The following is a 12,750-nucleotide window of genomic DNA, read 5'->3' as shown; positions in this document are numbered from 1 at the left end:
ATGCCACCGTTTCGATGACCAAGGAAGCCGCACAACAGCTGCAGAGAGGCCTCTAGAGTAGCCACGAAAAGTGCCACGCTACATTCTTTGGACAACATATGGACTGATGCTGGAAGCAATCTGGTAAGGATTTTGACTTTGCCCCCGCATACGCGAGGCGAGGTGTCTGGTCCAATGGACACACTGCCTGAGGAACAGCTCAAGCAGGGCATGCTGGCCTCTGGTATCGCCCATCAAGGTTCCGATTCACATCTACGGAGGCAAATTGATCAGCGCTTCGCGGATGAATCACCCTTTATCCAGCGTAAAGAAAGCAACAAACTGTTTGTATCGTCTTGGGCTCGTCTGCTCGGCGTAGCATTCACCTCGTTGGCAGCAGCGTATTTTTTGCTGCTTTGTTTTCGCTTTATAGAGTCTGCGCGTCAGTGGTCCCCGCCCACTAGATTTCTCGCAGATCGTCGAGGTGAATCATGCTATTCAGGCAGTGTGTCTGGGGATGGCGATGAAGGCGGCAGTTGGCCGACGGGGGATTCGGCAGGTTTAGTGCTGGAGGGTTTTGGGGAAGGCAGCCCTTCGCTAGATCATGAGGCTTCGGGATTACAAGCCACTGCCGGAGGAACACGAGAGGTAGACGCTGAGGCTACATCCTATCTCGATATTTCGGAAGATGCTACTGGCGTTAACCCCACGCATAGTGAAGACGCTGATTTGCACTTATGGGAAGGCCGGAACATGCCTGTGGAGCAAGAAGAGCGTTTGAGAAATCTCTTTGGCCGCATGAAAGACACTTTGAATTTATGTGGGTCGCTATTGCCAGTGTTAACGTACATGCAACGCATGCAGGTGGTATTTTATGTGGTGAGATTGGTCGGCCTGGATTTGGGAGCCGCATCACTTGTTAAGGAGAACATGGAGCCTGAGAGGAGAGCCGTAGGAGACTCTGCCATCCAATTGATAAATCGTTTACTTCAGCAGGTGGACGACGACCCGAGGAATAGAAAATTTCGCCGGAAAGTTGAAAAATTAAAAATTTTGCTTGAGCAGATAAAGCAGCCGCGGCATATCCGTGAAGAAAAGAGAGCTCAAAAATACAAAATGAAGATGATAGCCTTGATGTCAACTGCCGAAGTGGCTCTAAAGTGTTGCGCAGGAGTTTTGCAAGGGCTGGGACAGCTAAAGGAAGATCCGTCGAGGACGCTGCCAACGAAAGTAGTTGCGCAACAGGTGGATGTTTTGAAAGCGATTTTCGACGCCCACGTTGACCACCTGTCCAAAGACGGTTCCCTTCGACAACACATTTTAGATTGTCAAAAACACACAGGTGTGAGTGCGATTATCAGTAAGAAGTATTTTACAACGAAAAGAGCAGAACTCCCTAAACTGAAAGACATGCAAAAAAGTATATTTGACGCCGTTGGGAACGCTGGTGGTTTTCTCCGAGCTGGAACGCCACCTCGAATGAAACTTGCAAAAGCTCGCGCAGCATTGGGGGGACAGACTGAAAAACCAAGTATCCAGGATTCGGAGCAGCGCAAATCGCCGAGCTACACGCCGCTGCACGAAGGCTTCGCAGAAGCCGTGACGCTTTCATCTGACACCACAACTTCTACGCCGCATGAAGAAGTGGAGGAAATGCATTCACCGCCAGCCACAGTACCACTGTGGCGACCTGGCCAGGCGCCTCGACAAGGTGCTGGACCGGGTCGGCAGCAACTGCACACACCTGGTTCCTCCTGGAGTCCTCAGGATCAATTGCCGCAGCTTGTCTCTCCGCCCGTGTCTCTCCCAGAGTCTCGTCCGTCAAAATTTCGGCCACAAGCACCTACAACTGGAGTTTTAGGCACCCATCCGTATTTCCCCCCACCGCAGATGCCTTTTACACGACTGCCTCGACCGTCAGGCGTGCAGCAGACTGCACGTCCACCTCATAGTGTCTCATCACAGCAGGCATATGGTGGTCGCAGCGCTGCAGCGCCTTTGGTGTCCTCTTCTCCGCGACCGCGTGTGGGTGTGGGTGAACCGTCTCAGCGGCTGCAGCCGCCAGCGCCTTTTCAAGGAGGCTACAGTCTCTTTGGAGGTGGCGGCATACCCCCCTGGTTGCCTTTTTCACAGGCTTCATCTGCCTCTATAGAAAGTCGCTCGACTGCCAGCGGAGGAAGGCCGCGAGAGGGAGGAGGCGCCCAACGTCGTATGCCGGATGGCCAGGACGAAGCAAGAGATAGCTTCCCGAGTGGTCGTACTTGGAGCGGCCGTCACTGAGCTATTTTTTCTAAATCGCAAGGCGTACCGATATTGAATGCGGCGAAGTTACAGTGGCCTGCTCGGGCGCCGATGCAAAGTGCGTCAGGTTGTACACAATGGAAAAAACCAAAGACTTACGCCACAGGCTGAGATGCGACCGACAATAAGTAAGCGAGGACCTCGTCCCACTTGCCGCATAGTTGCGCTTCCTGTGCATCCTGTACAGGTCCTGAAATTCCTTTTTCCACCTATACTGTGTCGGCTTCCTTAGCAGCATCCCGGCTCTGCATGCAGCTTGCGCCGCCCTATAGGCGATGCGACGAGTTAACGAGGAATTTACATTTTCCTGTTGGATGTATTTTGCGAATTGCGTTGAACTTGTAGAACGACTTCGTTCATAAGTCTTCAGATATGATTGCCTCAGCTTCAGTGGGTGTTTGTATGCACTGCGAAATTCAGCAACAGCAGTAGCAGGAGCTCGTACTGTAGCACTGAGCTCGCCGTTCCGCTCGATTCTACAAGATACTTCTTCCGGAATTAGGCCTACCAGCGCCGGGGCTGCCGCCCGTTTAGTTCTACTAGACGTTTGCCCCAGTCATGCCTAGCAAAAGTAGCCATCTGAACATGACGTACTGTGCACCTTTCCTGCAGTCTGCAAGTGGCCTATCACCATAAGGTGTTCAAAAAGGCAGTCTCAGCAGGAGCGAATTACTAATTGCGGAAGATGCCAAGAGGGCGGAGCAGACAACATTTTTGCGTGGTGTAGGCGTTTTCAAAGCATAGCGGAACAGCACCAACGATGTATTGGCGTAGCAAGAACACTACAAATGCAAGCGTTAATGCGTCACGTTAATGCGGCATTCCTCAGCTACATAGATCGGAAGTGCAGCACTGCCTCACATCAGTGTGGTAGTGAAGGGCGGCGTCGCCCTGGAATCAATCGTCAAAAGAAATACCTCGCTTGCTCTGGGTCTCGATGATTACGGATTTTCGCAGGAACACCCACAACGCTAAATAAATCTTCATTGCCTGAAGGAGGTAGTGGACCTCTGGTACTTGGTGAGAGAAGGTGTCGTTGGCAAGCGTGGAACAATTCGAATCCGGATCGCCACACTGAGAGGCAGCTCCAACACTTTGCATTTTTCTTGCATCAGCCAAAATGACGCATGAAAAGGTTCAATGCAAGAGCAACGAGGCGTAACAGCTCTCTAATAAGCAAATATGCAGTGCAGTAGTGCAGCCCGAGCTTCGAGTAGCTTAGACTGTGCAGCGAGACACCGTTGATGGCAATTAACTGCTCCCCTAGCCAGCGCAAAATGTGTGAATTCATTTGCTTTGGTTGTTGAGTGGATTTGAGGCGAAGAAGGGACGAGGCATCAACTGTGTTGGGTCATGCGAGGAACTACTGCACACTCAACTACGCCCATCGATCCCCTGGGGACACACGGCACTTCCTGGGATATAGCTCGGAGAACAATGAATAAATGGTTGGATGAGCACAATTTAGTAAGAATACTCTGTGCTTTTGGGCTGACGGGCTCGATGCTTCGTTGGATGCATTTTTCCCCTAGTTTTCTTTAGTACCCATTCCTGGCGTGGGGAAACACAGACACAGCGAGATTCGAACGAGGTATTCACTACACTTCTAGGGCTTGTTGCTTCCTTCTAATAACAAAACGAAGTACCATATCGAATACTGTAATCTGGGCGTAAGCACTGCAGGCCGTCGCTCCATTCAGGTGTCATGAACAGTGCTCGCTGCACACTGCCACGCTCATGCACTAATTCCAAGATCTACCGCAAGGGGCTTTGAGCTCCAACTGTGATATAGCTACGAGATTCTCCATCGATTTGCGTAGCTATAGAATCGGAAAAAATACATATCATGATGGCTATGACTCTGCGCCGTTCCCGCCCGGAGTTTCTTTGACAAGCGGCTGCCCAAGAGAGTCATGAAGCCCCGAAAGTTGAGTTGAACGCAGGGAGTCATGAAATATTATACCAGCGTTCTCATAAGCCTGCTTTTTGAGAAACGCATTCGTCTTCAGCATGTCATTGTGCGATTTTTCGCTGGGCGCCCACCATCGCAATCTTCTTCCTAACGGGAATCATGAAACCACTAAACTTGACTTGAATCACACTATCACTTTGGTTTCAGCCATCAGGAAGTAACATTCTGCTTTCCTGTAGCTGGGTGAGGAGAAAGTGCATGCAAAACCAATGCTGCCATATTTAGGTATGCCACTGTTTCGATGGCCAAGGAAGCCGCGCAACGGCTGCAGAGGCCTCTAGAGTAGCCACGAAAAGTGCCACGCTACATTCTTTGGACAACATATGGACTGATGCTGGAAGCAATCTGGTAAGGAATTTAACTTTGCCCCCGCATACGCGAGGCGAGGTGTCTGGTCCAATGGACACACTGCCCGAGGAACAGCTCAAGCAGGGCATGCTGGCCTCTAGCATCACCCATCAAGGCTCCGATTCACATCTACGGAGGCAAATCGATCAGCGCTTCGCGGATGAATCACCCTTTATCCAGCGTAAAAAAAGCAACAAACTGTTTGTATCGTCTTGGAGTCGTCTGCTCGGCGTAGCGTTCACCTCGTTGGCAGCAGCGTATTTTTTGCTGCTTTGTTTTCGCTTTATAGAGTCTGCGCGTCAGTGGTCTCCGCCCACTAGATCTCTCGCAGATCGTCGAGGTGAATCATGCTATTCAGGCAGTGTGTCTGGGGATGGCGATGTTGGCAGTTGGCCGACGGGGGATTCGGCAGAAGGTTTAGTGCTGGAGGGTTTCGGGGAAGGCAACCCTTTGCTGCATCATGAGGCTTTTGAATTACAAAGCACTGCCGGAGGAACACAAGAAGAAGTAGTTGCTGCTGGATTACAAGGCGCTGCTGGAGGCGCAGAAGCAGAAGTAGATTTAGAGGCAGAGGCTGACGAGGAGATTTGGGAATTCGCTGGTGGCGTTGCTTCTAACCCACAAGTACAAGATGACTTGCACTTATGGGAAGGTTGGAACATGCCTGTGGTAGAAGAGCAGCGCTTACTACGTCTCTTTGATAGCATGAAAGAGGCTGCGAGTTCATGCCGATCGTTGTTGCCAGTGTTGACGCACAAGCAGCGTTTGCAGCTGACAATCCAAGTTTTGAAGCTGCTAACCCTGGATTTGGGAGCCATGTACCTAGTTAGGGAGGATAAGGAGCCTCATAGAAGGGCCGTAGGCGACTTTCTTATTAAGGTGGCACAGTCCGTACTTGATCGGAATGGCCAAGGTGAAGAGGACCTTCGCGCTAGTATCAAGGAGCTTATAGTTTTACTTGAGAAAATAAAGGAGCCACGTTATTTTGAGAAAGAGATGGGCGCTGCAAAGTACAAAAGGAAGATGATAAGCATAATTGGAACCGCGGAAACTGCACTGAAGAACTGTATGGGCGTTTTGAATGGGCTGCTAGGGCTAAGGACAGATACGTCGGCGAAGAGGCTGCCGTGGAAAGTATTCGAGCAGCAGCTGAGCGTTTTGAAAACGATTTACCATGTTCACTCTTACCATATCGCGAAAGACAGCACACTTCGTGTACACATTTTAGAATCCCAGAAGTCGACGGCCGTGTTTTGGCTTTTAGGAAACCACCATTTAAGCGTATCTCAAGGCGTGATTGCTCCGCTGAAAGACTTACTGAAGAATATAAATGACGCTGTAAGAGCTGCTGGAGGTCTTCTGCCGTCCCAAGAGCCAGATGCCGGGGAGCGTGGTAGTGCTAGCAGCACAGTGGAAGAAAGGACTGCAGAAATGGTGGGTCAGCATGCGGGGAGAAGTAAACCGCGGACCCTAAAGCTGCTTCATGAAAAGTTCGCTCAAGAAGAACAGCCTCCATCTAATACTATAGCTCCTGCACCGCACACAGAAGACGGAGCGCAGCGTTCGCCGCGAGTTCTGGGGCAAACTGCGTGGTCATCTGAACAACTTGCTGGGCCGTTTTTGCAACAGCATCTATTAATCTTCAACGAACGTCTTCAAGCCCAGTCACCATATTTTAGGTATCCACATGCCGTCATACCGGTGGCTGGTCCGTCGAGGTCTGGGTCGCACGCACAAGGAGGGAAAGCTTATTTTGGGTACCCATGTTCTCCTTGGCCATGCACTTCCCTGTCAGGTTCTTCGTATCTGTCGACTACGCAGCATCCTGCAAATCCGCCTGGTAGCAGCTTACTGCAAGAGCATGTTTCTGCTTCTCGTGGTGCTAGATACTTTTCTGGTGGCAGTTCTGGAGTGCATTTGACGCCCGCTACTCCGCTATCACCGATGAATGTAAACGAACCCCCAGAGTGGCTGCAGCCACCTGCGCCAATTCAAGAACGGGGTTACAGTCTTTTTGGAAGTGGCGGTATACCTCCGTGGTTTCCTTTTTCACAAGCGACACCTGCCTCTTTTGAAAGACGCGCCACTGCAAGCGACGGATGGCCGCGTCCAGAGGAAGATGGCGCCCATAGGCTTATAGAGGACGATGGAGACAAAGAAAGAAATGGCATTCCGCGTGACCGTACTCAGAGCGGCCGTCAATGAGTTGCTCTTTGTTTCCTTCAAGGCCTATCGACTTGCACTGGCCTGATCAAAAGCCACTGTTGAGCATCAGGCTGTACGACGAACAAGAGTCACAGACTCAGGTGATGGGCTGAGCTACGACTAAGCAAGGACCTCGCGCCACTTTACGCACAGTTGCGCATCCTTTGCACGCCTTGAAGTTCCGTTTCTCACTTGTGCTGCGTTGGATATGCGAATAATTATTACGCAGCAACCTGGCTCTGAGTGCAACTTGCGCCCCGCTGTGGGCGAAGTGACGAGTTAACGAAGAATTTGCACTTTCACGCCTAAAGTGCTTTTCAAATTGCATTAGGCGTGTTGAATGCTGCAATTAACAGAGCTGTACCCGTGATCACCGTCCCTTCTACAAAGGTTAATGCACGGTTCATAACTTAAGCAAGCGGAAGCGATATAGTAGAAAAAAACAGGCCTTTCTTCCATGGGTGGCCGAGGTGTTTGTGGGGCTGCGGGGCCACTCTGTTTCTTCTGAATCACGTTGAATACGCTGGAGCTCAATGTTGATGTGCTCAACGTCTTTGAAGCCTCTAAAAAGCATTCTTGTTCAGTTCTCAATTCTTTTCTATCTTTGAAAGGAAGCACCATCGGACTTTATCTTCCACTGGTTATACGGGCTAGCGAAGATTTTTTGAGCGAGTGGGGCACGATCATCGTGAGGCATTGTGCGCCATTTAATACTATGCTTTTGTTTACTGCAAACCTACCATGGGAAAACATTTAAGCTCTAAATATCTTGTCAATCTATGGCGGGCGATTTACGTATCATTTAGGGAGTCCTGCACCCCTTATTGGCTCTGCAATCCGAAGAGGAGCTCTCGTTGTTGCTACGCTTGAGCCTGGGCACAAAAACTGTCGCTGTGACATGGTAACGTTATATGCAGCTTTAGCGGTTACCTGGTCGCGTGCTGAGTGATAGGCTTGCTTTGCTTGGGCATAGTAGGTCTTCTGCAAAGTGCGAACGCTGTTGCTCACCTAATAGCCCTAGTTTTCCCTCGTAGATAAGCAATCTGAACCCTTCCTCTTACAGAGAAACCAGCCATTTCCGTGCAATACTGAGGCTTTCATATAAATGTGCTCTTCTTCTGGATCGGGCTAGTGTGGTCACTTTGCTTCCAACTCCGACAGTACCATCTCAAGAATCTGTTGGCTAGGAGCACCCAACTCGCCTTGGCCCGGCACCATCCCTGCACCTTCCAAAGGCGTTTTGGTAGTAATGAAGACTATGGGTCAACTCAGGAATAGTACGGGCGCAATTCTGTTGGCACCGCCCGTGTGGAGGCGCCGCGTCGCATCCGTGGCTGCCACCATACGTAAAGCACCTTCGAAAGAATTTTTGGTAGCAGTGAAGGCTCCTGCTTAGCCTGCAAACTCTTTCGAAGGGCCGATACAAGTCAGGCAAATGCACGTGGACATCTATCTGGAGAGGAAAAAGTAGAAGACTTTCCGTACCTTGTAGACTGCGGCAGACGCCCAGTTGTCTGACTCCCACTTTGGATATTGTTCAGGACCCATGACCCACTGCATCTGAACGGTGCTTTTGGTAAGGCAAGCAAGCACGCTTCGGAGGAAGGCGTACCATAGTGTTGAATGAAAAAAGCAGGTGATAAGCCCTCGGAACACTTTTCTCGATCCTTTACTGTTGTCCCAGCTGGAATCTAATCGTGGTGTGTCATTGCTTGTCTTCTTATGCAATTACCCTGGCCTGAAACATTAAGCTTGCCTTCACTGGAGAGTTTCTCATTTGCAAGGTTAATACTTCTCGGACTTGAAACGTGAACTTGCAGAAAATTCTGAGCGAAGTGTATAACGAGCGAAGTGTATAATCGTGTCAGTTACGTAATTGTAACTTCAGAAGACGCCAAGCTAACTCGTCTTGCTGACGCTTGGCCTCACTCTCTAGTGGCCGCCATTGTGAGCATTTTAAACGCAAACAATGGTTTTGGGAAATCGAGTAGCTTGCAAATTTTGCCGGATGTGATGAAGCACAGATGCGGTCTCACGATAAGGTTGGTCCTTGGTTGCATGCCGATTTCTGGGAATTATCGCACATGCCAACAATGGTTTGCGACGTTCATATTGTACTTGAGCTGGTACACACTGACTTAAAATCCGACACTTCGAAGCAGGCTGTTTCATTTTATGGCTGACTGTTGCAGGCAAGCTGACCGCATGCAAGCCATTACAGGATGTTCCTAAAGACGATGCAAATAACAGCTACAAGGAAAACTGGTGGCAGGCGAGTCACAAGGAAGATGAAAGCCGAGTAACTATCCGGAGTTTTAGCCCCTGTGTAGGAAGTTAAAGGGAAAAGAACATTGTTAGGTTGGCCGGCTTAGAGTGCAATTGATAAGCGCAGAACCGAAATATGATGGGTTCTAAAGCAACAGCGTAAGATTCTACACACTGATGGCCATGATGACCACTTTGTGTATACTTGGCTCATGTCATATTCGGATACTTCAGGAAAGCACGTATATCTCAGCTTCGCAGCATTTTTTACGAACCAAGGGTAAAAGAGTGGAACAAAAGCGTCAAGATAGTGCAGGATAATTGGTAAGGTAATATCATCAACTGAACATAATACAAAACAGTGGAACAAAAGCGTCAAGACAGGATAATGGGTTTTGCGGAACGCCGTTCTTTTCGTGAGGTGGTTATCTAACTCCCAGCTGATATCACAAACATGTCGGTGCTTGCATTTGTCATTCGTCATGGCTTCCCGTGTGACAACCAAAGCTCGCCTTGGAAGTTTCCAATGACACTTCTACGCTGCTAGGAAATGCCCTGGTAGACCTTCGTGATGGCTTCTCAATGAGTACTGGAGTTATCACCTCACAGCGTGCTTGTTATGCATGAATGAAATAGGCAAATAGGCATGTTGCTTCGTGTCTTGTTTGTATCTCCTCGAAAAATTTTAACAGCGAAGGCCAAGCTAACGCTTGTACCAAAAGTGGCATTGCACGAGTTAAGGACAGGTTGTGGCGGTTGCGTGCTGGCTGTGAACGGAAGAAAGGGTCAGCAATTTGAAACGAACGGCGCAAGACTCTAACCTCACGCCAAGCTATCCCTATTGTGACCAGGAATGCTTCATAGTAAATTGAACAACTGCTCAGACCGTGAGGGGGGCTTGCGAGTCTCGATCATTGTTCAACCTGGCAGCGACAGCATTCGTTGAAGCTGATAGGGTTCAAAGTCGGAGACATTGTAGGCAAGTCACTGTAGAATTACAGTACCTCACTAATGATCTTCACCAAAATGTCCAGCCTCACGGCTGCTCTGCCCTTCATTTACGCTATCTGCATTAGCGTGATGCAGACCCTGCCTGTGACTACTCGCCTGACCACGACCTGCACTGCCACGTATATCAGCGGAGGCAGCTGACGCTGCTGAAACTGGAGACCAGGAAGGAACACCTCCTTGCCCAAAAAGGCTGTAAGCACCTATTTGAGATCTTGCTGCTGGTGGTTCAAACCTCACGGGCTGCTCGGCTCGAGCCCTTTGTCCCAGCTGCGCAGTGGCCTCCAAGGGTCCTTCCACACTGCCTCCAGCGGGTCGTTGCCGCTGTAGCGAAGCGGTAGAAGCGACAGACTCAGTCGCCTGAGTAGCCCAAGGACGATGGGGACGCGAAAGGGGCGCACGTGCCAACGATAGACGGGGACCTGCGCCTTGAATGCGTTGGTGTGCTGTGTCCATCCAAGGCATCGTAGAACCACCCAATGCCTGAAGAGACGGCGGCAAGACTGACTGTGACTGCTGATTCCCAGGACCGCTAGTGACTTGCGGCACGGGCCGCGCAACTGATTCGTGGCCTTGGTAAGGCGGCTGCCAAGGCTCCCGCAGTGGATATGGAGAAGAAGGCAAAGACGCGCTTCCGTAGGCGTTTTCGTTCTCCGAGAAAGCTGCGAAGTGAAGTGATTGCTGCTCCGCTGCAGCAGAGCTTCGTTGCAGCATGTGGTGTCCCCATTGTCCATGCAGTGCTCCAGGGTAAGCCTCTCTTATTTGACTCTCTCCAAAGAACATCCTGACATGAGTGTGGTGGGGTTGCGCACTTGGCTGTTCCAGTCGTAGAAGGCCACCGGCGTTGCTGACTGCTTCTCTTATCCGCTTTTGCAAATCGTTCAATTTCGGAATGTACGATTTATCCGTCTCTACTTGCTGGTTATCGAGAAGCAAATACGTCTTAGTTTGTTCCTGGCACTTTCGGATGTGCTTAGAAGTAGAGTCGTCGTTGATGATATGCTCAGCATGTACGTTGTAGAGTGCCTTTAGAACACCAAACTGCTGCTCAACCACGGCATCTGGCAGCTTCCGTGAGTCTCCTCCAGTGGATTGAAGTAAACCCTCCAAAACGCCTAAATGCTTCTTCAGCACCAAACCACAAGTAGGCAACAGGGTCAGCATCTTCTTCCTGTACTTCGTAGCATTATATTCCGTGGTTACTCGTCGTGGCAGTTTGATCCTTTCAACTAAGCCTATTAGTTGGCGAATCTCGGTGCGAAGATTTTCATGTTGTGCGTCAGCCCCGCTGCAGCGAAGACACTGAAAACCCAAACTGATGAGAGAGTCCCCCACGCTTTGCCGTGCAGGCTCCATGTCCTCCCTCACTAACGAAAGGGCTCCCAAATCCAGTGCAATCAGCCGCATCACAAGATACGTCGCGTGCAGGCGCTGTGTGAGGGTTAGCATTGGTAGCAATGACATGCACAGCTTCGACGCTCTCACCATTCGTGAGAAGATGCCCGTCAAACGCTCCTTTACTGGCGGAGGTAGATTACGGTTTGCCCAGTCGCTCACAGGATACTGCTGGCGCTCCTGTGCCCACTGTCCCAAATTGGTCCCGCGAGTCTCCACTCCAGTTGACACCGCAACGCCTACTCCTTGAAAACTTGTTGTGACAGACTCGTGCACTCCACGAGTCTGATAATGCGGCAAAAGCAGGCCTTCATTCGTCATCTCCTGCGCTCGATATTCTGGGGTTCCTCCTGCCGTTCTGTCCTCGCTGTTGTCACTGTGCTCTGCAGCATTGCCCCAATCACATGATCCATCGTAGCGATCTGCGAGGTATCGGCTCTGCGGAGCCAAAAGCCGTCCAAATTTTATGAAGTGAAAACAAATAAGCAGAAAGTATGCTGCTGCTAGGGAGGTGAATGCTACGAGGAGGAGACGAGGCCGGAAGGCTGAAGACGGTTTCGTTTTGGACAAGCTCTGGACAAGGATGTGTCCATCATCAGGAGTGGAATCACGGCTCTGCTGTGAATAAGAATCCGTCCCTGTCTGCTGGTCATTGCAGCCAGAGAACGCCTGGTCGTGCAGGAACTGTGCGTGTGGGTTCATCTCTTCTGTGATTATTTCCCACTCGTTCGGAACTTGAATATCAATAGCTCTTCTATTCTGCTTGCATCTTCTGGGCATGTAGCGTTTGCAGTAAAGTTTTACTTTGTTTGCGGCTGCTGTTTAAAACTGGCACTGAGTAATGCGTGGGCTCCATTGCTGTTGAAAATTTCGCACACTGAAAGCGACAAGCGCTCCTTCTAGTTCACAAGACTGTAATTACACAATTTCGTGCGCTTTGAAATTCAAGCTGCATCAGAAGCGCTGCGCTGCGGCAACGCGTACTATCCTTTCGTCCAGTGCTCACTAGGTGCGCGAATGCTGTCAATGCATCTCCGCAGCAAATAAGCGCAAGGGAGTAGTTGCTCGAGGCCCGCCCTGATAAACTCTATGAAACGAATACATTGGAGTAAGGTTCTGTGCGTCTTCTAATGCTGAGAGCATTTCTCCTCACATGAACGAGTGAAAATTCCTCAGGTGAGCGTCGCCAGCACCCGTGGCTTACAGGTTTAAGGGTTGATAACACTGGCCTCTGCCCTGGTTGGCTCTGTTTATCAAGAAAATTTTGGGAAATTATT

The 12,750-nt window shown here is 50.2% G+C and overlaps 3 protein-coding genes across 3 annotated transcripts; 2 read left to right on the top strand and 1 right to left on the bottom strand.

Moving 5' to 3' along the window:
• Positions 1-174: 174 nt before the first annotated feature.
• ENH_00072020 (hypothetical protein, conserved) lies at positions 175-2,259 on the top strand (the record flags this gene model as incomplete). The annotated part of the gene is made up of 1 exon (XM_013577570.1): positions 175-2,259. One exon carries the CDS (start codon positions 175-177, stop codon positions 2,257-2,259), a length of 2,085 nt encoding a protein of 694 aa, XP_013433024.1.
• Positions 2,260-4,651: 2,392 nt separating this feature from the next.
• On the top strand, positions 4,652-6,805 carry ENH_00072010 (hypothetical protein, conserved; the record flags this gene model as incomplete). The annotated part of the gene is made up of 1 exon (XM_013577569.1): positions 4,652-6,805. One exon carries the CDS (start codon positions 4,652-4,654, stop codon positions 6,803-6,805), a length of 2,154 nt encoding a protein of 717 aa, XP_013433023.1.
• A 3,273-nt stretch (positions 6,806-10,078) lies between these two features.
• Positions 10,079-12,175, bottom strand: ENH_00072000 (hypothetical protein, conserved; the record flags this gene model as incomplete). Its single annotated transcript, XM_013577568.1, has 1 exon — positions 10,079-12,175. The coding sequence occupies one exon, from the start codon at positions 12,173-12,175 to the stop codon at positions 10,079-10,081; it is 2,097 nt and encodes a 698-aa protein (XP_013433022.1).
• Positions 12,176-12,750: the final 575 nt, after the last annotated feature.

The sequence above is a fragment of the Eimeria necatrix genome, genomic scaffold (assembly GCF_000499385.1).
Source record: "Eimeria necatrix Houghton genomic scaffold, Enh_scaff703, whole genome shotgun sequence".
In the NCBI taxonomy this organism is placed as follows: Eukaryota; Apicomplexa; class Conoidasida; order Eucoccidiorida; family Eimeriidae; genus Eimeria; species Eimeria necatrix.
Note: the sequence above shows the minus strand (reverse complement) of the source record. Positions and strands in the feature narration are given on the sequence as shown.